Source organism: Bos mutus, chromosome 19, assembly GCF_027580195.1.
Source record: "Bos mutus isolate GX-2022 chromosome 19, NWIPB_WYAK_1.1, whole genome shotgun sequence".
NCBI classification, from domain to species: Eukaryota; Metazoa; Chordata; class Mammalia; order Artiodactyla; family Bovidae; genus Bos; species Bos mutus.
Window position 1 is genome coordinate 37,361,873 of NC_091635.1, and position 23,556 is coordinate 37,385,428.

The window sequence follows — 23,556 nt, forward strand, 5'->3', positions numbered from 1 at the left end:
GCCGGCGGGTGGCCCAGGAGTGACGCCCCGCGGAGCCCGGCGTGCAGCCCGCCGGTGGGAAATCAACCCATCAATACATCATATTAACTCTGACTCGACTAATACCATCCCTCCGGTGTGGCACAAATTGAATTGCTGATGGGCTGGGGAGAGAGGGGAGGATGGAGGAGGGAGGCTTTGATTTCTCTCCCAGCAGCACTTAGCAGTGCGCGAGCTTCAAGGCAGGCCAACAAAAGGGGCTCTGGAGAGGTGTCTGGGGAGGAGGGAGATGTGGCGGTCACATGCAGTGGACAGGGAGGCCCTCACAGCTCAGGCCGAGAGGAGAGAGGCGGGGCCGGACACCACCTTGGCCTGTACCATCCATAGCTGCCAGGTAAGCAAGCCACTCTGGGCTCAGTGACCCGCACCCTGAGGCTGACTTGGTTGGGTGTGGCCAGCTTCTGCCTGGCTGGAGGCCATGGGCACCGGGCTCTCCACTGGCTGGGCCTCCTCAGTGCTCTGAGATCTGCAAAATGAGCTGGTCCCCAGCCATGACGGCATCGCCCCCAGAAGAGTTTCCTGCGTTGGTCCCCAGCCCCAGACCCTCCCTGGAGCCTCCAAGTCAGATCAAGCAGGCCCCTCTCTGTCCCTTTGAGGGGCCTGGACTGTCTTCTTGGACGGGCCCTGCCCAGCAGAGGACCACCAGCTACACCCCGGACTTCGTTCTGGCCATCTGGGACACACACCCTGCCTCCCAGAAGTGATGAAGACAGAAAGAGCGAACATTTGGCCAAGGAGGCCCCTTAGGCACTGGCACCTTGAGACCAGGCACAGCCGTGGCAGGCGTGTCTGTTGGATGCCCAGAGCCACCAGCCACCTGCAATGTGGCTCCTCACAGCTGGTCCTTCCCCACCAGGCCCAGCGGCAAGGGGGCGGGGGCGGGTGGAGGCCTGCAGCTGGGATGGCTGAGCCGGCTGGGCTGGGCTGGACAGGATGCTGTCTTGCTCCAAAATTCCTGCTTTGAGCTAATGCTCTTAACATTTTCCCCATGGAAAATGAGTCCCAGAGGAGCTTCTCCTGGGGACCCCATGGCTGTCCCAAGAGTGAATGGCTGCTGGGAACAGCTTCCCACCTGACTTCTGAGGCGCCTGGGCTGTGACAGGGAGTGGGAAGGAATCCCAGGGTCTCCCCAGGGAGCAGTGGCCACGCTGGCTCAGGGTCCCGAGGCATCGGGCCCTGAGGGGAGGGTGGCGGGTCCCAGGGCAAGTGTTCCAGCCAGGTCATAGCCGTGCCTTGATACAAGGGAGCTGTGAGCCCCATGCCTGGGGATCAGGGGTGCCAACTTCTGTCTCAGTGCATCACAACAAAGTTCAGACAAGTCTGAAGCAGGTAGCTAGCTCCATGTGACCTGCTCGTTTACTGTTTTCTAAATTCCTCTTAGGACAGAAGCCCTTTGCTGTTTCATCGGAACTCCTGTGGCAACTCATGGCCGCATGCTCCTTGGAACACATGAGACCAACACCTTTCCAGAAGGAGGGGCTCAGAGCTACAGGACAGGCCTCCAGGCCCCAGGTCCTCAGAGGCCCTGAGGCTGGCCTGCCTGGGTGCTGAGGCTGTTGAGATGGAGGGTGGAGGCTGGCTCGATCTCTGGGTGCACGGGTAAGCCCTGGAATACCTGGAGCTTGCTGTGAGTATGAGGGGCCCAGGAGCAGCCCCTTGGCAGGCCTGAGGTTGGGGAGCGGGGAGCCATGCCAGTGTGGGTCGGGCTGTGGAACCCAGCTAAGAGGTAGGGATGGACAAGGAGCATTGAGAGAATGGGAAACACATGGGCATCAAATACTCTGGGAGCCCCCAGGGTCAAGGCCCCCAGTCCAAAGGGTGCACCCTGCACCCTGGTCCTGGTGGCCCCCTCGACATAGCGACCATCCCCTAATGATGCAGGAGAATGGTCTCTGGATCAAGAGATCTGAGGTCAAGCCGTGGCACCCATTCTCAAGAGGAGCTCCCGCAGAACGCTCCCATACCAGTCCCGTTCGGAGGTTCCCCTTGAGCACATGTGTTGCAAAAGCTCTGAGAAGTCCCTGGGCGTCTCCCCACGGAGGGGCTCACATCCCTGGGCCCGTGGGAGGACACAGGGGAGGTGCCCACTGCCCCCCAGGCCTATCCCTCTGCAGCGCCCTCCTGCCGAGGGCACGGCTGAGTCTGGGGAGCCTGGCCGCCTCGCCTGGTTTTTGAGTGGAGACACATCTGGAGCAGATGTTTCCAAGATGAAATGCAGCTCCTAGAAGACCTGACAAAAGCTGGGCGAGCCCGACAGGGGTGGGGGCGGGCCAGGGCAGGGGGGGGCAGAGGCCTGTGTGTGTAGTAGGGGGAGCGGTTAAAGCGCCACAGCTGTCCCCCTTTAATTGGCTGCTGTTAAATGTTTTACGGGGCCTCGTTTTGGTAAACAGAAGTCTGTAAATTCCTCCTTCCCAGACGCCCGTTTCCCAGGCACAGACCCCCCTGTGACCCCTCGGGAGGTCTGGGCCTCCTGCCCACCCGCCCTCGGCCTTCAGCTGGCCGAGTGGTGGGCTCCTTCCTGCCGCACCCTTCGGGGGACAGTGGGAGGGTGATGGTCATGCCTGTCCCTCCACTTCTGACCCTGAGCTGGTGGCCAGGGATCAGGGGACAGGAATCTATGGGGGCTCCTCCCCCCATCTCCAGTTTGCATAAAGTCCCACCCTCTGGGACCCCAGAAGGGGAGTTAGGACTGGGGGAGTAAGGATGGAGAGAGGGAAGAAGAAACGGAGTAGGCAAGGGCCGGAGCTGAGTGGGGTGGCCAGGGAGGGGGAGTGTGAAGAGCGGGTGGGCATCTGGGGTGGGGGGCAGAGAGGGAGGAAGGAGAAAAGTCCTCCCAGTTCAGCCACAGAAAGGACCCTTTCTTCTTCCCAACAAGACCCTACTCTCTGAATTGAAGAGGAAAATAAAAAATGATTTTTATGAATCAGAGCAGCTGTTCTGTGACCAGAAGCCAGGGCTGCTGTAGCTGGTCTGGGAAATGCCTCAGGTCCTCAAACGGGGCTTCTGCAGAGGAGAATGTGGTGGTGGTGGGCTCTGAAGAGGGCTCCGGGAGCCGAGGATGGGGGTCGGATACCCTGGAACCCAGGGCCAGAGACCCTTGACCCTGCACTCCTTCGGGGTGGCGTGGTCCAGAACCCCAGGCTCTCACACCCCCCGAGGTTGGCTACTGCGATTGCCCCAGTTGACAGGTGAGCCCACGCTGTGTCCTTGGGCCCCCGCTGCCCTCAGAGCCCTGGAAGCCCCTGCTGAGTTCTAGGGAGAAGCCCTGGGCCTCAGCCACCACCCCACTGAAATTCCCCCCATTCTGGCCCCACGCTCTGTGTTGCCAGGAGACTTAACCCCACCCTGTGACGTGAGCGTTAACAGGGTCAAAAACGTGACACCATCAGCACCTAATGGGGTTCAGTGACATGGAGGCAGTCTCAAGCTGGGCGGGGGCAGCAGACCAGGTCCTCGGTATCCTGGGACACCCAGCCCCTGCCAGCATCCCCCGGGGCCCTTGCTGGCCACATCCAGGAAGGTCAGGGGTGTTTGTGGGGAGTGTGCTAAGTGGGCTAAGGAGGAGAGAAGCCAGCGGGCAGCCCGCCCCTGGTGGGGGCTGCCCAGAGGGCAAGGTCTGAAGATGGAAGAGTGAGAGGGAGGGTGGGGACACTTTACAGGGGAAATAAGTGAGGGGTGCCATGGGGTAGGAGAAGACAATGGCACCCCACTCCAGTACTCTTGCCTGGAAAATCCCATGGACGGAGGAGCCTGGTGGGCTGCAGTCCAGGGGGTCGCTAAGAGTCGGACACGACTGAGCGACTTCACTTTCACTTTTTACTTTCATGCACTGGAGAAGGAAATGGCAACCCACTCCAGTGTTCTTGCCTGGAGAATCCCAGGGACGGGGAGCCTGGTGGGCTGCTGTCTGTGGGGTCGCACAGAGTCGGACATGACTGAAGCGACTCAGCAGCCGCCATGGGGTAGGAGGCTCCTCTTGTCACCCCACCAGAGAAGGTGCCTGGGAGGACCCCAGGCCTGCTGCCAGGTCTCTCAGCTGGAGAGGAAAGAGGGGTAGCCCTGGCCCCCCACATGTGCCCTCCTTGCCTGGTGGGGTCAGTTCCCACCCAATCTGCACGGCACCTCACCTCTCCTGGGTTCTGCTGTAGAACTTTCCCAGCAGCCCAAGGTGCCCCACCTGCCCCCGGCCAGACCCAAAGGCTGGGGAGGCGACAATACCTCCCCGTGGTCCTTGCAGGGCCCGCCGTCCTAGGAGGGGACCGGCTCTTGTGTCTCAGAAGGCTGACTGTCTCCTGGCCAGGTCTGGGCATGGGGTGGGGTGTGGCCTGTGACCAGCCAACCAGTGAACCAGAATCCCTTGTGGGGTGAGTCAGGGGACTCCCACCACAGGGTCCCTGAGACCCCCACCCCCAGGCCCACAGAGCTCAGTGCAGACCCTGCAGGCTTAGCAAACTGCCAGCGGCCTGACACACAGGGCTCTAATCACCCCCATGCCACCAGAGTCCTGCCCCGGCTCCCTGCTGGCTTCCTGCACACCCATGAGGGCAAGGCCTTCTGCAATAGACGCCCCCCGCCCCCCATGACGCCTTGACAAAAACATGGCCACTTCCCTGGAGGCTTGAGTTGCTAGAAAGTTCTCCCCACCACGGAGCCCTGAGCTGTGGCCAGGGGCTGCCAGCAGGGTCTGACATCAAGTCCCAAGGGCAGTTCCCCACAACGTGACTGGCTGAGTCCCTAATCAATGGGGCCAAGAATCACGCTTTTATACAGCCGGCCACACTGGGGGAAAACCCGAGTTGAACCATCTCAACTGCCCATCTCATGGGTCAAGCCCACACTCCAGGGCTCAGCAGAGGATAAAAGCCCCTCTGGATAGAGCCCCCACCAGACCACTCCACCTTCGACCAGTGTCCCGCCAACCCTGACAAGTCCCATCTTTACCCATGACAATCCCCACAGACACCTAGGCAAAGAGCCCTTGTTCCTGGAGCCCCGCACACGTCTATCCCTCTGAATTCTGCCATGCCGACATTAACTGGGTGCTGGCTCTCTTCCTGTGACATCCTTTTCATTCAGGGTGTCAGTGGATTTCCACTGTGGTACACAAGACTACTGACCACCTTAATGGGCTGAAGACGGCTTTGGAAGCTGGGCCTCTCAGGGAGTGCCCAGATCTCAGCCTCTTGCAGCTGGGGGCTGGGGCTGGGGCCTAAGGCTGGCACAAGATGATTTCTGTGCCACTGTGGCCCGTTAAAGTTGGCCCAGGCACACACACTGACCCCCGGTCGCCCCAGGTTTGGGGCCTAGCTGCCTGGTCTGTTCCCAGGCTGAGTGGAGTGGCTCAGAGCCAGGGGAAGGTGCCAGGCTCCCACGGACACCTCTGGAACAAAAGCAGCAGGCAGCTAGCCCAGGAGCCAGGCGGTCATGGACAGTCCCGGGCTCCTGGCGAGTGCTGTGCAGGGAGGAGCTGGGTTCAGGCCGTACAGAGCTGAGATGCAGGCCTTAGCAGCAGCCCCTCCAGGGGAGCAGGACCTGTGGCCCGGGGAGGGCTGGGGACCAAGGCTTGCTGCAGGACTAAAGCTGGGGGAGAGACAGAGTCTCAGAGCTTGGAGCTGGGAACAAACTGGCATGACCCCCCAAACCCTCACAATACCCCACCCAACACCTCTGTCTGTCGGAGCTCGGCTGGAGAGAGCCCTGTGCTACTCCTGATCACATCCCTTGCACCCTGTCTTCCTGGGTGGATGCTCTAAGACCCCCCTACCCCATCCTGGGGTATCTAAGATACACATAGATCATAGTGCTTGGGGGATCCTGGGGGCTTGGGGCCACAGGAACAGTGCAAGCCAGCCCGACACCCAGATGTGACACTGGGCCTCTCTCCCCAGCCCTGTCAGATCCAGTGTAGCTCACACACCCCGCCGGCTGCAAACAGCAGCCCAGGAAGGTCCCCAGGCCCCCAGCATAACAGTGGACAGTTGCTACATGGGACATGCAAGGACAGAGGGGTCCCTGGAGGTTGGGACCCGGATGGGGAGGTGGGCAGAGGCAAAGCGTGGTGAGGGACCAAGGTCACAGGGAGCAGGGCGGGGGTGGGGCAGGACTGGCCACGCAAAGCCCTGAGAAAGCTCTGGAGGGGGTCAGAGGTCCAGATGGGACAGGCCTCCCTCTGGCTACGATGAAGCTGGCAGGAGAAGGCCTGTCTGGCAGGGGAGCCCTGATCCCCCACGTCTGGATCTGGGGAGTTCGGTCCCTTCCCCTACACTGTCCCCAGATCACAGGGTGGTCAGCTGCCCCCAATGACTCAGCCCTGCCCTTTGGCACTGGCAGGACCAGGTGGGCAGGATGGGAATGCTGCCTACATGTAGGGCATCTTTACTGAGCTGGGTGGGGAGGGGAGGTGACCATCAGTGGTCCCATGCGGGCAGATTCAGAGACCATTTTGGCCACCGAGAAAACTGAGGCCAGGAGAAGGGGCTGGAGCGTCCAGCGTCCAGGGGAGAAGGACAAGGTCCAGGGCAGGTGGAGGGCTCCTCTCGACAGCGTCACCACACCGAGACAGTGACACCAGCTGGGACCTTTGTCCCCCATACAGATGTGCTCCCAGAAGCCCTGGTGAACCCTGAAGTCTTAGAGGGGGACAGAAGGACAGCTGAGGGGCTCAGGGAAGCCAGGAGGGGGGTTGGGAAATGGTAGGGAGTGCCCAGTGGCTCTTGGGTGCGACCCCTGCCCCAGTGGAGGCGAGCCCAGCCCCAGAAGGAGAAATAGCCTCTGGGGCGGGTGCAACTGACAAAGAGGCCGGCCCGGCTAACGGCCAGCGCTAGCACATGTGCCCGCTGCCTCCGGAGGCTCTCCCTCCAGGTGGCACAAGAGACCACGAGTGGCCTGGGCTGTGGGAACCCAGCAGCCCTGTTCCTCCCCAGCTGAGCCCCCAGGAACAGAATCCCCTTTCATGGCCCTGTGGGTGGTCCCACCAGGCAGCGGGGGCGGGGGGGGGGGGGCGCGGTGGAGGAGGGAGGGAGGGGGCCCGGCCTGCTGACAATAGGGCCAGCTGTGCTGCACCCCACCCCCACGGGGACCCACCCAGGGCGGGCCAGTACACTGGCTCACCCCTTTGCCTCAGGTCAGTTCCGCCGCCCACCCTGACCCTAGGCCCCGGAAGGGAAAGTCTCATCTCTGGCAGGACCCTTTACTTGGTGAGCCTGGGGTGGGGGGTTGGGGGGTGGGGTGGGGCAAGAGGCCCTGGATAGACAAGCTCTGCCCCAGGCCAGATGTTCTGGGGCGGCTCCTCTGTTCTGGGGTACTTGCCCTGCACCCCAGCTGCTCCACCAGGGAAGCAGGAAGCCCTGGCCCCGGCTCTGGTGGCTGTCCCCCAGATGGTGGGTTGGGTCCACCCACGGAGAGCTGGGGGCCCTGCCTGGAGTAGAAGGACCCATCATCTCTCCTGGCCCCCACTGACATCCCTCCCCCATCCCTGCCCCCGCCTCCCACCCCAGCGCCATCCTGGCCTCCTTGCTCTTAATCTAAGAACTCCTTTAGGGGCCCAGCCCTGACCATCCCCAGGCTGGAGGGGGCGCGTAGCAAGCCTGCTTTGCCAGGCACCTGTCTCCCCGCCCATCCTGGGGGCAGCGAAAGAACGAGGGTGGGGCCAGACCACGGAGCAGCCCGCCCAGGCAGCCCACCCTGCCCGTCAGCCCCCCGCTCTCCGGCCATGTCGCGTGCCCCCCGCCCCACCTCGGCCCCCCTTCCCCCTGAACACACACGGCAGAGAAACAGGCCCCAACACGCGGGCAGCCAGCTGGCACCCAGTCAAACTAGCAGCCAGGCACGCTGCCAGGGCAGCCAGCCAGCCAGCGCTGCCACTCGCCCCGGCCCCGCCCGCCCGCCGGCCTTTACGCTGGGAGCTCACAGCTAGGCGGCTGCACCACGTGGCCTGTCAGAGCGAGGCTGCAAGGAGAGGAGGGCAGGGGAACCCCGTAGGAAGGGGATCCCAGGCCGGGCAGCGCAACTGCAGGCAGAGAAGGGGAGACTGGGGCACAGGCCTGGGAGGTGGTAGGGTCCCCAGGACAGACACACGAGCTACCCTCAGGCGGGACCTGGCAGATTGGGGGTGCGCTCCCCAGGGGCTGCTGCTCCTCTAAACTCATCTTTAGCCCCAGGTGGGCCTTGCCCTCCCCCCCTACTCTGGGTTCTGGAGCCTTTGTTCCAGGTGGGCGACTCAGAGGCCTCCTCGCTTCCCCTTGTCCTATACCCACCTGCATTTGCCCACGGAACCCACCGCCTCAACATGCACGCCCTCCCCCAAGAGACCATGGGTGCCCTCAGCCCGAGGAGGCGCCAGGGCTGGTTCGGGGCTGCTCCAACTGTCCTTGCCTTGGAGCAGCTGCCTCCCCGGCATGCACGGTGGGTAAGGGGTGGGTTGGGGGGCTGGCACTCTCCCACACCCTGTCCCCTCACACTGGGTGGTGGGAACTGCAACTTGCCAGGTGGCTCTGGGGCTGCGGCTGCGGGTGGCGGGGTGCCCCGCAGGCTGCGAGCAACTCCTCGGAGGCAGCCGTTGGCCGGGGGAAGTGAGTGTCTGGAGGCCGTTGAGGGCGCTATCTGTGGGCTGCCTCCCACCCGCCCACCCCCGCCTCTCCGGCAGCCCCCAGAGAGGCAGGACAGGGCGCCTTCTCCCTGGGCCCCAGGGCTGGTGGCACTGCCCACAAACTGCCCTTCTTGCCCGCAGGGTCCTCAAGGGTAGGCCGGAGGGGCAGGGGGATATGTACCTTCTTACGCAGAGCTCTGCCATCCTGACCCTGACCAGGGATCACTGTGGCAGCCAGCCTGGCCACACCCACGCCCCCGAGGCCAGGTCAGGGCAGGGCAGAGGCCTGGGGCGGCCGTGGGTTCAGTGGAAGCAGTTCTACATGGCTGCCGCGAGTATGCCCTGCCCGCCCCACGGCACTCGGCCCTCTCCTCCCTCCCATAGACGTTTTGGGAGCCAGAAGCTCCTGCCAGGTTCAGGAGTTCGCCCAGCAAATGCCGAAGGCAGAAGAGCTGGGAGGAGCAGGGGAGCAAGGGGTGCCAGGCATGGCCATCCCGGGAAGCCCCGATCCGGAGCCTGACACCATTGCACCAGGTGTCCCCTGGGGAGGCTGCGAGAGGCAGGGGTGGGAAGCAGGCGGCAGAGGGGTCTGGGCCAGGTGTCTGCTCTGCCCACCTGGGTCTTCAGGGCTGGCCTGGTTCCCCTTCCAGGGTAAGGGAGCTGCTCCTTATCGCCTACCCAACATGTGCGCTCTGCACGGCACTTAAAGCCCAGATTATTTTAACAACTGTCCCTCACTCGTCACCTGTCCTGTTTGGAAAACAGCCCCTTTCTTGTTGCACAAAGAGAGGTTTCTCTCGCTCTCCGGCAGCACTGGGCGCTAATCTCCCCGCCTGGAACGCGGGCGGCAGCGGGCGCGGTGTGTGGGTCCGCGTGCTCTGCAAACACAACGCCCGCCGCTCAGCAGTCATTGAGTTACGGCGGTGCTGGTGCCAGGAGCGCAGAGCCCTCTGTGCCCGCTGCCAACTGCAATTACCTCTCCGCGTGCCAGCCGCCGTCGGGCTTAACCCTTCCTACACTGTGGCGGCCGACTGGATATCAGCAACCTCGGGCTGGGGACACTGGGGCTCAGGGTCACCGCCCACATCACGGTGCCCAGGGGCTGAGCAGACAGTGCGGAGCTGGGTGGGGGCGGTGACCTTCCCTGAGAGTGCCAAGGGGAAGCTCAACATCCTAAATAGGGCCTGCAAGGGCCCTCCAGCCAGCCACAAGGCCTGAGAGTGACACGTATGAGGCACCTACTGTGTGTACAAGGCTGCAACCGAAGGGGAGGCAGGGCCAGAGAGGGACTCTGTTCTAGGGCAGGCCCCCAGGGTGGCGCCTGAGTCTGTTGACAGCTCTCTCCTCCCCTCCACTCCCTCCCAGCTGACACATCTGGAGCCCATGCCTCTCTGAGTCTGGGAGGTGGGCGCAGGCCTGCCCGGCCAGCCCAGCTGTGTTCCACATTTCCTCAGCTCCCGCGAGCCTTCCCGGCCCCACCCCTTTTCCCTCTCTGCCCATCTCTGCTGCACATCTGGCCAAGAGTTACCACCTCCCCCATGACGGCATCCTCGACAGGGAGGCAGCCCCTTGCCCCAGTGCTTGGCATGGTCTGCCAGACACAGCAGGGGAGCCCTTTGCTTCACCACAGGCCCTGGGCACCACGATCAGTGGCTCTAGCCACAGGGTACGGCTGGGAGCCTGGGCCCCTGACTTACCTTCATGGGAGTGGGAGAACCAGATCTGGGAGGTGGCAGGGTGTGAGCCCCGGTAGGCCTGCTCCGAGGGGGACGGGGTGGGGCCACTGGGGTGCGCAGAGGCCGCCGAGCCCAGGCTGCTGGTAAGGAAACTGCCCATGAAAGAGGAGGCCGGAGAGTTCCCCATCAGGCGGCTGCTGGCTGTGGACACAGTGGGCGAGAATGAGTCTGGGCAGGGACAAGCACTAAGGAGCCCTTCCCCAGGGCTGACTCTCAGGCCCCAAGGTTCCAGGGCTTTTGTCTTCAAATAGCCAAGAAGCCAAGGTGGGAGAAGCTGCCTGCTCGGGCCCTGGAGGCCTAGACACCCTCCTGTTCTTGCAAAACCCTGAAGATTGGCACTTCAGCTGAGTTGTCCTCCTTCACCCCGCCCACCACCCCCAGCAACCAGGTGCCAGGTACTGTGGGAATAAACATTCAGGGACCCAGGGCTTGAGGGAAATATCAACCCTATGGGCGGGTCTCCACTTTGGAGGCTGACTCCCCCAGGCCTCAGCTGCCGGCAGACCTGCCAGAGTGCAGCTCCCGGAAAGGCCCAGGGTCAGCAGGTCTCAGCCGTCTCTGTCCTACCCCCAGGTGGCACTAGGGCTCTGGCCTTCCCCCCAGCACCCAGCAGGGTCTTCAACCTTCTCCCCAGGTCCAGTTAACCACCTCATCACACTGGATGCCCTCTACCAGGTGAGCAAGAGAAGAAATGGAGGCAGAGCAAGAGAGAACCACAGGAGGAGCCCGAGAATGGACACGGCAGGATCTGCTTTAATGTCCCCAGGGTTTCTCAGGGTCAGGCCCTCCCGGTGGCACTGAGACACAGTCAGCCATTTATGTTTCAGGATACTCGGCATTTCGCCCAGCAGCTAGCCTCCATGGCCTGCCTACCTGCACCTCTGACACTGTGTCCCCCTCTCTGCCCTGTCCAGCGGCCAAGGCCAGGCTGATCGAGTCTCTCCGGGTTACCATGGCAACCAGTGGACTGCCTAGGAATGGTGTACCCAGTGCACTCTGTGCAGTGCAGCCCCCGCTGCCAAGTGGGTGGTCTGGGCTGCACCGCTCAGCCCCTACCCCGTCAGGGACCCCTGGCACCTTGTCACCTCCATTTCATGGGCAGTGAGCCTGGCTTGGGACCATCCTAGGGGATGGGGAACAAGGTTCTGGGGGTTCACCATCCCATTAGGCTGAATGCAGCAGCCTGGCAGGGTTTGCAAGGGTTCTGGGGGCTCCAGGAGGCTGCAGGCCCGGCCCAAGGTGAGTCAGGGCAGCTGTTTCCCTACCCGGGAGGCAGGGGGAATTTGCAAATTTGTGATGCCTCATCCAGCCTGGCTGGGCCCTGGGAGCTTCCCAGACGTGAGGTGACTCAGCAGAGAGGCGGCAAGGCCCTGGAGCGGGGGAGAGGGAGGGGCTGCCCCACCGGGACCCTGGCAGCTCCCCTCCACTTCCCTTCACTCCCATTCGAGGATGAGACTTGTGGATGAGAAAGGCCTCTCCCAGGAACTGGCCTCAGCGGAAGAGTCTGTGAGTGCTGGCCGGGTGCTAGGGTGTGAGCTGACCTCTGTGGTGGGTATCAGGCCAAAGGGAGACCCTGAAAGGACCAGAGGACCCAGGGGCAGGGGGCGAAGGTGTCCAAGAGCCAGGGACTTCCCAGACCACAGGGCTGGGACTGCCATGGGCCCCGGCCAGACCACAGGCACGTCCAGCCAGGGGAGGAGACTCTGGGCTGGGAAGGGAAGTACTGGCCTCCCGGGCGGGCGGGCAGAGCAGGCAGGAGATGGAGGGCGGTTCCTGCTGGGCTCCAGGGACCCTGGCGGGGGGCCATGCTTGTGGGATGAGTGAGGCCTCTTCCTGCCTCGCCCAGGCCCACCCCATGTCCCCCAGGCCTTCCCACCCCCGCACCCTCCCAGGGAAGTCCCTCCACCCTGCTCTTCCTGGGGACAGTGGGAAGCAACCGAGTCCAGAAGTTGGTCTGGATAAAGGATTTCTCTGGGAGCTTGGCCTGAGAACCTTGAGTTCTCCCACAGCCCAGCGGGTGGGGGCGGTGGGTGGGCCTGAGGCTGGGCGGGAGGAGTGGCCTGGCATCCCATAGGGCCCCTCCAGTCTGGATGCAGGGAAACTGAGGCTCAGAGGTGGCCCCCCTCACAGGGTCTCCCACACCGAGGCACCCTGGAGGGGCAGCAGACCACCTCTGCAGACCCACTACCCACACCCCCAGGGACCACCTACCAGGGGCAGGGGCTGGTGGGGAGCATCCCTGAGGCCCAGAGGGGGATGTTCGACTAGTCTTCTAAGCTGGAACTGGGGTGGGGATGAAGGAGATGTGGGACTTCCTGTCCCCCTCTCCCAGGAGAGTGGTCCTGGCCCTGGCTGGGCACTCTTAAGGGTGCCTGTTTTGACACCATCCCAGAAGGGGATGTCCCACTGCATGGTCACTTTGGAGGGGAGCGGCACTGCAGCTCAGCAGCCCCGGTCCCAGCTCCACGAGGCAGGGGACACACCGACAGGCTGAGCTTCCTGCTGTGTGCCCACCTTGTCCAGGCCAGCCACTCTCCCAATTTGGGGGACCCTCTTGGAGACTTTCCTGAGTCCATAAGAAAGGAACCCTTGCTCCTGAGTGTGGGAAGTGAGTGGCTGGGACGGCACTCCAGTCTTGCCCTTTGACCTTGGTCCAAGGCTCCCCGGGGCCCTCCTTTGCTCCAAGCCTTTTGGGGATGCCCCTGCTTCTCCATCTTCCCCAGCCTTGTGGGCAGTTTGTGGCCCCAGTGTCCGGTCTCAGGCTGGACCATTTATCTCGCGGGTGGGGGTGTCTTTTCCCTCCTTTTTCCTTTCACACTGAAAACGGAAGAGGCTTATCACATGAATATTATGTCTTTATATCTTCACTGTAAGACATTCATATGACAGATACAACAAGGAAGGAAACAGAGATATCAGGGACCCCGCTGTTCTGGGGCACAGCCACACGCATTCCAGGGACCACTTTCCAGGCACTCGCCCTGGTGGGCCACCTGCGGGTTCCCAGGTGTCCTCTCCTAAGGCCCCAGCCCACAGCAGCAGGTCCCGCCAGGGGCTCTCATACTCCCTGACTGGCAGGCCAGCCCTGGGGGATGGGCGCTAGGCAGCTGGAAAGCCAAGTCCCCGATGGCCCCCAGCCTGGACCCTGCTCAGTTGGTGGGTTCCATGAGCCTTGCTCCAAAAGGGTCAGTCTCCTCCCGCCATCCTGGGCTAGAAGTCAGCAAGCTGCCGCAGGTCCTACAGGCTTTGCCAGGTGGGCACTGCCATGATGGGTGTCAGGGAGGGGATGGCTGGCACCCAGAGCCTCCCCTACCCCATCTGACCCCTGACCCTAGACAGAGCATCCATGCTCCCGTGTCACTTCCACCTCCAAGGACTTCGGTCACGGCCCAGCCAGCAGAGGCATGGGCAGACCTGGCTGCCACCTCCCAGCCCCCGCCCGCCGACCAGTAGCCAGTCCCAGACAGAGCCTTAGCAGAGGCGGCCTGGGCCCCGGCCAAGGCTGGAGCTGCATGGCCAAGTCTGGCCGGGAACTGGGCTGGAGACTTCTTTCCTCTTGGCAAGGTCCTTGCCCAGGGAGTGTTGTGGTTAGCAACCCAGGAGGGGACAGTGGGAGCCCTGAGCAGCAGGAAGGGCCAGAGGGGCTTTCGGCTCAGAGCCCCCCGGGGGCTGGGAGCCCTGACCCTGGCACTGTCTGCCCTAGCCCTTCTCACAGCCTTGTATTAATGTAGGTCACCGTGATCCCAGGTGGCGGGCCCACCATGGGACTGACAAAGGGATGGGCATCATCACTGTTGGCCCCGCAGCCTCTGGGGTTTGGATGTGGCCTGTCCAGGGAGCATGGTCATGGTGGCCTGTGCCCTGCGTCCTCTAGGGTCTCGCAACAGAGCCATCTGGCCAAGTTGAACATCATCTCAGGACTGAGACCTGAACAGGGCCACTGAGGCAGACAGTTCTGTAGCCACACACCAGCCCCCAGCCCGTTGTCCCCACTGCCCGGCCGGCTCAGGCCAAGGTCTGCAGCCCCAGACACAGGGCTCCAGCCCCGACTCCAGCGCCGCCTCAGCTCTGCCTGGGACACCACGGAGGCCTGGCCCGGGTGCCGGGCTGGCTGAGAAAACCACTCCGGAAGCCAGAATGCCCGGGAGGGCTGGTTGACACCCCCACCCCCCGCCATGGCCCAGTTCCTCAGACCCGGCCCTCACCCCCGGAGGCCTACTCGTTCCCACGCCCCGAGCGCAGACAACCTGGACCGGGAGACAGGCCGTACCTGGGCCCTGGCCGTGTGGCAACTTCCAGCTGCCCCAGCTGGACGGGGCTGGGCTGGAATCCCCTGACTGCCTAGCCTGCGCTCACAAGGCCATTCTGTGCTGGCCATGCCCGAGGCTGCCCCACGTGCCCCCAGGCGAAACCAGGGGGAGTGGGCCTTCCTGTGCCAACCTGTTTGCCAGGCCCACCTGCTGCAGCCAAGACATTCAACAGAAGTTGGGCAGGCCAGAGGGGTGCAGAGGGGGCCCCTGCCGTGGAGTCCAGGGGTGTCCCAAGGAGCTTCCAGTCCAGGGAGTGTCTGACGGGCAGCAAAGTCACCAGAGCTCAAAGTGCTGGCGCTCCAGAGGCTGGCCCTGGGGCCCTAGATGACCCAGGGCCTGCCCACCTCCTCTGCCTCCAGCCTCTACCTCCCCATCAGCCAGGCGGATGGAGGGACAGACATAGAAGGGCCTGGGAGAGCCCGGGAGTGGGAGTGGGAGCCCGGAGTACAGCAGCGGGAGCATTTGTTTTGACTTAAGTGAGCTACCTTTTCTGGAAACGGTGAAATGGGTTGTAAAAAAGCACACACACAAAAGGCCTCCCTGTGATGGCTGGCGGCCGCTCCTGAGAGTCAAGCCCTTTCCGGCTCCCCTGCCACTGCTGGAGGCCCAGCTGATGGGCCACTGGCACGAGGCTCCCCAGGGGTGCTGTGTCTGGCGGCTGTACCTACCCACCGCCCAGAACCGCTCCCGCCCTGCTGCTCACACCTGCTCAAGGCGCCCCACCGCCCCCAGCCCCTGGCAGAGCCCGCCTGGGTGCTGGGGACATCCAGCCCCCCTGGGGCCATCCCTGGATCTCCCCTAGGACCTCAGGGGCAGCTGAGACACTGCCGTGACGGGTGGCCTGCCTGGGAGGCCAAAGTGCCCCTCGGGTGCTAGAACAGGCCCCCCCCGCCCGAGGGATCCAACTGGAGAGGAGGCAGGAAGGCTAACAGCCCACCATGTGGACTGTTCACATTCCTCTCATTCCAGGAGAGGGAAGGGGAGGGCGGATGTCCATCCCGGGTGTCCGTGTGGACAGAGGTGGAGAGACCTCGGTCCAGCCTGCCTGCAGGCGGGTGGGCGTCCATCTGTCTGGCCACCCAGGAGAAGAAAATGGGGAGAGAGACAGGGCTGGGGATACCAGGCCCAGGTGGGAGGGGCTGCTCTGGACTGCCCCACAGGAAACCCAAATCGCGCAGAGCAGGGGCCGGGCCGTAGAGGCTACGCTGCACTGCCGGCCACCAGACCCGCTCTGGGTGCACATGCGTTCCGGGCTTAATTGCTGATGTCACCAGTGACACTCCCCACTGGGCTGGAACCCATCAGTGGCCCAGGCATGAGATAATGTATGTGTGTGTGTATGTGTGCACGTGGGCGTAACAGGCAGTGAAGCGAGTATGTGGGCACTCAGGGTGTGTCAGCGTGTGTGCATGGCTGAGAGTGCATATGGGCAATGGTCACGCACACAGGCTACAGATGTGCATGGAGGTCTGGGGCCGGGGCTCTGAGTGTGCGCTCAGGACACGGGTGTACACACCTGGCTCTGAGTGTGTGCGAGGTGGTGACTTGTTTGCATGTGAGGGACTCACACACAGGCCGGGCCAGCCCTCAGGGACGCTGCTTCCCAGGGTCACACCCCCACCAAACCGGTCTCCTTACTGGCCCAGACTCTGAAAAAGGCTTCAGGCCTTGGATTCCATGTGACGCCCACGGTGGCAAGTGAGAGACGCCAGGACGCCCCTCTCCTTCTCCACCATCGGGGGCTCATCCAGCTTGCTCGTGGTGGAAGGGGAACTCAAGCCTTAAGGCTGTACCAAACTGTGGTCCCAAGACCCCCGACTCCCTGCTGCCTGGGAGTTGGCCCCCTCCCCAGCCCAGCGACTCAACCCATAGCCACCTGGGCCTGACACTGAATCCAGCAGTGGTGTGGGTTCTGGGGGCAGCAGGCAGGTTGCGTGGCCATCTCCCCACAGACACCTGATCCCTTTGCGGTGAAGAAGCAGCTCAGGAGCCCCCTCGGATCTGAGACCCCCTCCCAGCAGGGTCGGTCTTACTGACAGGCTCTCAGAACCCAGAAATTGTCGGGATCGGGAGCATTCCCCTCTGTCCTCGAATCGGGGGCCTCCTGTCTGGCTCCCCTCACTTGCTGGGTCTCAATGGACACAAAACCTGCCCTGCTTTCGGCCATCCTCTGCTGCCCAGCCCGAGTCCCTGAGGACGCCATCCAATAACCCCAGCTGCCGTCCACAGCCCCGCGATGATGCAGGCCTAGGGAGGGAGGAAGGAAGGGCAGGAGAGGAGGAGGAGGCTGGAGGCGGGAACAGAGACAGCTGCAGCGGTGGGAGAGGGGGTGCTGGTGGGAGGCGGCATGTGGGGGCCAGCAGAGGGGACAGAAGGCGAGCCTCCGCCAGCCCCGCCCTGAGATGTGGGGGTAGCCCCGGTGAGGGGTGTCTGCCCAGAACATGCAGGCGTCACATGGGAAGCCCCTCTCCGCTGGTCCAGGAGAACCTTCCAGAAGACCTGGTTGGCCCAAAGGCAGCGTCTCTCAGGCCATAATAGGAAAACTCTGTGGTTGCTGAGCCACCAGGCCCACAAGTGTAGAGGCAATGATGACAGGGGACAGGCCCAACCACCAACAGCCCAGAACTAATAAAAGAAAAGGAAAACCGGATATAAGTCTGGTTCTTATTAAAAGGGTAAATTTAGCTTTCTGGCTGGAGGGGGAGGGGGGCAGCCAACACTCCCCCCTGGGGCCGCCCTCGGACTCTGGCCGAGAGAGTGACTCAGAGGGTTGCTCCCCCTCCTCCTGTTCTTCGCACCTTCTGGGGTCTCCACCTCGCTTCCCTCTCACACCCTCCCTGGCAAGCAGCCAGCACTCCCCCTCCAGGACACCTCTGAAGGCTGGGGCGGCGGGGGGTGGGGGGGGCGGCGTGGGGAGGTGACCAGCGCCACCCCCTCCAAACCCCGCCAGCCAGAGAAGGAGCCTCAGCCAAAGCATCATACCATGTTGAAATAAGCCAGCTGCAACAAGACGAATGCCCTAGGGGCTGTAGTCCAGTGTGAACATCAGGGTGCGCGCACACACACCCCGCCCCGAGCCCCTGGACAGGGTCATAGGGGCCCACCCTGTTCTCCTACACTCCATCCGCTGGACCCCGGCGCTCAGCACCTTGAGCTAGTCTGGGACACCCCTCTGTCTCAGCTATGAGCAGGCAGGGCAAGAGGGGAGGAGATGGCAGGGTTGGGGGCAGGGCTGTGCCTCTCCAGGCAGAGACCTTCAGGGAGCTCACATTCTTGAATGTCTGACAGGCCACCCTCTGCAGCCCATCCCTGTCTTCTGAGACTCGCAGTAGACCTGGCCTCCCCACCCGACTCTAACGTCCGAGACCAGAAGCAGGAAAAGGCCTGGCACTGGGGCTGGGGCTGCTCCTGGCTCCAGGCAGGAGGAGCACTGTGAGGGGGCAGCTCACTGGGAAGTGGGATCCCCCACAATGTGTTCCTGAGAAGAGAGATGGGGCAGAGGGCAGGGTGCACCCAGGGCTCCTTATCCTTGTAGCTTCTTCTAATAGCACTGCTCTGACAAACCACCCCACTCCCTTCAAAGTACAGAGATAAAGTATTTTAATTTCTAAAGACGGTGAGTGTAAGTAGAGAGAAAACCTCAATTCTCTGGTGTACAACTACAATATTTCTGGGAACTGTCAAAATGAGCAGGGCAAGGAGAGCTGTTTCTGGGGTGGAGAAGGGCACCCCACTGATTGAGGGTCCCAAATAGGGATGGAATGCCAGCCAGCCCTGGGGAGCCGGTAGGGGAAACAGGCTCAGGGCAGCCCCACAGGAGCTCCCAACGGAGAGAAGACCCCCGGCACACGCAGCTAGCCCACAGCCTGTGCACCCAGCCCCAGGGTGTGCGGGGCAGGGGATGGGGGGAGCTCAGGCAGAGAACCAGCCTTGGATCTCCAGCCCAGAAGCCTGCGCTCCTGTCTCCTGATGCGACCACAGGGCAAGCAAGTTGGCTTGCTGAGTCTCCACCACCTGGATCCCACCTGCTTCAGGGGCAGGAGGCAGCAGGGAACTCAGCCCTGAGACTGAGGACTGACTCCCTCGCCTGATTCACAAGCTGGGCTTGAAGCAAGTGTCATTGGCAAAGGCTCTGCTGCCAGAGCAGAGGAGGGGGCTCTGTGCTGGGCTGCCAGAGTGGTTCAAGGTCTCCAAAGGGTGCCCCCCACTCCAGTCTAGAGACCACAAGATGCACCATGACCCTCCTAGCCACCTAGTCCAGCAGCCGGTACCCGGGCCAGCTGCCCACTCCCCAGGAGGGCCCAGGGCATGGTTGGGCTGCCCTGAATCTCCATTGGCTCCAGGTAGTCCAGTGCAAGTGCCCAGGGAAGCTCGGGGCACATGCTGACCTCGCTGGGGCAGGCAGCTGATGTGGGAATATGGGGAGAAAGTGCTGCCCAGACCAGACAGCATGAACGTCCTTGTCACCCAAGCCACAGACTGGGTCCGGAGTTCCGGCCGGAGAACGAAATCCTAACCCAGCTCATTCGTTAGACAGTCACTGAGCGGCCGCGGTGTGCAGGGTCACCAACCCTCACCCTGGCATCCAAGGAAGCCGCAGGCTGCCCAGGCACCCGGGCCTTCAACAATGGCCCTCGGGCCTCTCCGTGACCCACACTGGCCTCACAGCTGCTTGGGACCATCTCACTGGCCTTTATCTTGGAGCAGACGTTTGACAGGTAGAAAGACGCCGCTGCTTGTGTGCACCTTCCAACTTTTCTTGATTTTACCTGTATTCACACTTGTTAAAGGCTTTTTAAGAGTTCGCCTAAAGATGCATTACAATTTAATTGAGCTTTAATTTTAATATTAATTTAAAACAAATTAAAAGCTTATTTTTAGGAGACCCAAAGGGATGCAAAATGTCTTGAAAAAGGGACTGGCTTCAGGCAAACTGCCCTCAAGTGACCCGCTGGCCAGGCATGTGGCAGGGCAGCTGGACAGGGCAGCTGCCCCATCGGGCCGACTGGGAAGTCCTGGGGGACCCCAGGTCCGGCTTCTTCACCTGCATTCTGTGTAGGGCGAGGAGGGCTGTGCCCACGAGCCAGGGACAGAGGGATCTGCTGGCGCCCTTCCGCGTGGTGCTGCCGAGGCCAGGAGGCGCCACGGGCAGGAGCCTGGTCCTGTCCTCACTGCACCCGTGTCCGAGCCTAGGTCCTGAATCTTGCCTGCTGGCTGCCAGGACCCTATAAGGGGTGATGAGAGGAGGCATCAGGGCCCGTGCCCCACCAAGTGAGAGCTGCAAGGACGTGAGTGCTGCCTGGGCAAGGAGAAGCGACCAGGATCTGGAGTAGCAGGGCTTGTGGGAAAGAGCCTCCAGGAGACATGCAGGCAGCGGGTCCCACTAACTGCCACCAGCCCCAAGCAGCCACGCACTCCTGCCAGGCCAGGCTGGGCGCCGAGGCTGAGAACCTGGAGCAGCTCCTAGGCCTCCTGGTGCGTAAATGCTGGAAACAGAGTGGTGTAGCATGGGGGCCCCACCTGGCTATACAACGCTCGGGTGCCCACAGCCCCTCGCCACCACACCTGCCGGCCAGGGAGGCACACGGAGCAGAGGGTGAGGGGCCACAGCCCTGCTCCCTCATCTCTCCTGAGCCCTTATTTTTCTCTTGTTGATTGACCCCTAGTTCTTGCCTACTCAGTCACCCAAACAGCCACCATAGAGGGGAGGGAAGGGCAGCTCTCCCCAGCATGTGTCCTTCCTTGCCCCCCAGGCCTTAGGGCCCAGGTGAACCCATTGGCTTTTACCCTCTGATCCATCGTAGGTGCCCCATCACACACAGAATCTCCTGTTGATGGTGAAAGAGCCACCTGCAGAGGGTGCCAGGGCCAATCAAGAGACAGGCAGGAAGTGGCCCCACCTGTTGCCCAGATTTTGCTCCAACAGATCCCTCCTTTACTGGAGCGGGATGGGGCAGGGGAGTCTCTGCAGGGACAGTCCCCGTCCTGAGCCTTGTTCCATCCCCACCGGCCCCTTCTCTCCACAGCCCGACCTCACGTGTGCACCCAGGGGCCAGCCCTGGTGTCATACAGATGACGCTGGGCTGTACTGCCCAGCAGACCACTCCCTGCCACGCTCTCGCCCCTGCCATCGAGTATGGAGCTAAGAAGGAGGGGATTGCCCTTCCTGCCAATCTGTTTAGCTCTGACATCTTTTTAAAACACAGTCTGGGAGCCTCTGAAGATGACAGAAGGTGCTTCTGGAAGGAGAGTAGATGCTGACCTGATCCCTGCGAGGTGGCCACGCAGGCTGGAGACACTGCCAGCAAGACTGTCTACCACGTGTGGTCAGGTATGGGGCAGTTTCTAGTGTAGAGACAAGGGCCAATCCAGACCCCTGTGTTTCCTGGCCTTCTCTTCCTAATGAGGTTCTCCCAGAGCGTTATCTTCTCGATTTTCCAGTGTGGCGGCACACTGGTAGGAGAAAAACCGAACAGCCTTCTCTCTGTGTCTAAAGGCACGTGTGTGCTTTGCCTCGGTGTGCACAGACAAGCATACCCCTTCTCGCCCCAGCCGTCCTGCAGGGAGGGAGGCCTGTGATGGCCAGGCCCAGCTCCGGGGAAACAGAGGGATGGAAGGCAGAGACACCCAGACTCGGGACCCTGCCGTCCCTCAGGGAAGGTGGCTCCATGTAGAGGAGGATGGAGCTGCCGCAAGGCCTGGTGAGAGAGACTGCTGAGGACGGTCAGGGCCGGAGGTCACGGGGATCTGAGCGTTGGTGACTGTGGGGGCTGCCCAGGTAGGAAGATTCCAAGAGGGGCAGGGGAACAGGGCAGAGAAGGTACTTGAGGCAGCAAAGAGGGGCAGAGGTGGCCGGAGCCTGTGGGTAGCTGGGCATAGGTGCTGAATACTGGGAAAGCTTGGGGACAGTGGAATGACAAGAGTAGGGGGTGGGAGCTGACCTAAGGTGTGTGGGGGTGAGGGGGCTTGGGGAAGGGAGACCTTGAGGGAAAGAGAAGCAGGGCTGAAGGCTCAGACAGGCTTGGGACTGACTTGCAGGTCGGGAAAGGGCGGGGAAGCTGACTAGCACCTCCTAGAGGAACTGGGCGTGGGTGTAGCAGAGACATGACTGCCAACCAAGGTCCATCTAGTCAAAGCTATGGTTTTTCCAGGAGTCATGTATGGATGTGAGAATTGGACTATAAAGAAGGCTGAGTGCCGAAGAACTGTGGTGTTGGAGAAGACTCTTGAGAGTCCCTTGGACTGCAAGGAGATCCAACCAGTCCCTCCTAAAGGAAATCTGTCCTGAGTATTCACTGGAAGGACTGATGCTGAAGCGGAAACTCCAGTACTTTGTGAAGTACTGATGTGAAGAACTGACTACTTGGAAAAGATCCTGACGCTGGGAAAGATTGAAGGCGGGAGGAAAAGGGGACAACAGAGGATGAGATGGTGGGATGGCATCACCGACTCAACGGACATGAGTTTGAGCAAACTCTGGGAGTTGGTGATAGACAGGGAAGCCTGGCGTGCTGCAGTCCACGGGTGGCAAAGAATCGGACACGACTGAGTGACGGAAATGAACTGAACAGATTCACTGGAAGAAGCCTGGGGCAGGTGCTGGGAAAGGACCAGCTCCAGTTCAGTGGAAACCAGAAGATGGGTTCCATGGTGACAGAGGGAAGGAGGGGGCTGAAGCAGGGGCAGGCAGCTCACCAGCACCGAGCCCGGCATGTCGGGCTCTGAGTCTGCCATCCAAGGTCACTGGGGACCTTTAGGCTCCACCTCTGGCAGCTGGCCAGGAGCTGCAGGATGGAGCAGGAGGTGGAAAGTGGAGACAGACCAGAACACCCATTCTGATCACTGGGCCCGCTGGCTCTCCCCCAGGCCAACTGGGATGTGATTCCTTGAAGGTCCATTGTGTCTGTGAGTGAGTGTGTGTATATGAGTGTGAGCACATGTGAGTGTAAGGACATGCCTCAGGGTATGAGAACACATGAGCAGGTGTGATGAGTGTCCATGCATGTGTGAGCTCGGCTAGTTAACATGCTGGTGAGACTGTGGGGACGATGACAGGGTCTGTGCCTCTGCCCCCAAAGGGGACACAAGCAGGGCCAGGCAGCAAGGCTGGTGCTAAGTTGGAGCCTGCCACACAGAGCTGCCCTGAGATGCTGATGGAGAGCAGCCTGGCAGTGCAGCTCCTTCCCCACCCCCATCAGCACATCCCCACCCTGGGTCCCGCCCGTAGGGTCTCATCCCACTGTCCCCAACCTACCTTCTTTTCACCCCCATCCAGCTGGGCTCCCAGCACACCTGCCTTGAGGGTAGGGGCCCTCCCTGGCCTGGCTGTGTGATATTAGGGCCATGGTGTCCTCCCCAGAGCTGCCTTTGAGAACAAAGTCCCAAGGAAGAAAGGCCCTGGCTTCCCTGAAGGAGGAGCACAGGGTTAGAGCCAAGACTGCCTCTTCCCAAGGAGATGGCAGAGGGTGGTTTAGTCCATAAACAACCACTTAAATGTGGCTGATGATTCTCTTTCACTTGGCGGGGTGCCCCAAGAAGACAGCCCCAGGCCACCCTGGGGGACCCCAGTCTGCCGCACATGGGCCTCTCTCGGCAGCCCAGGCATCCTCTGCCCCTCCCCTGCATTTCTGGTAATTTCTACTGGAAACCAAGTCCCTGCACTTGGATGGAACAGGACTGCTGTAACTTTCCTTTCGGTTCCAGGCACACAGTGGGTCCCCTTTCCCCATCGTCAAACATCTTTGGATCTAAAGACACTGGACTCTTTGTTGGGGGCCCTGGGGGGAGCGGCGAGGGGGCAGGGAACCCAACCCACCTGTTCATTCCCTCCTCCTCCGCCCCGGCTCTAGGTCAGAATGAAAAAAAAAAAAAAAGCTTCCTGGCT

General features: G+C 61.9%; 1 protein-coding gene across 1 annotated transcript in view; it reads right to left on the reverse strand.

Moving 5' to 3' along the window:
* Nucleotides 1-23,556, reverse strand: part of BAHCC1 (BAH domain and coiled-coil containing 1) — a 56,664-nt gene that overhangs the window by 26,361 nt on the left and 6,747 nt on the right. Inside the window, 1 exon segment of the mRNA XM_070390196.1 lies at nucleotides 10,324-10,503. Coding sequence (XP_070246297.1) covers nucleotides 10,324-10,503 — 180 coding nt within the window.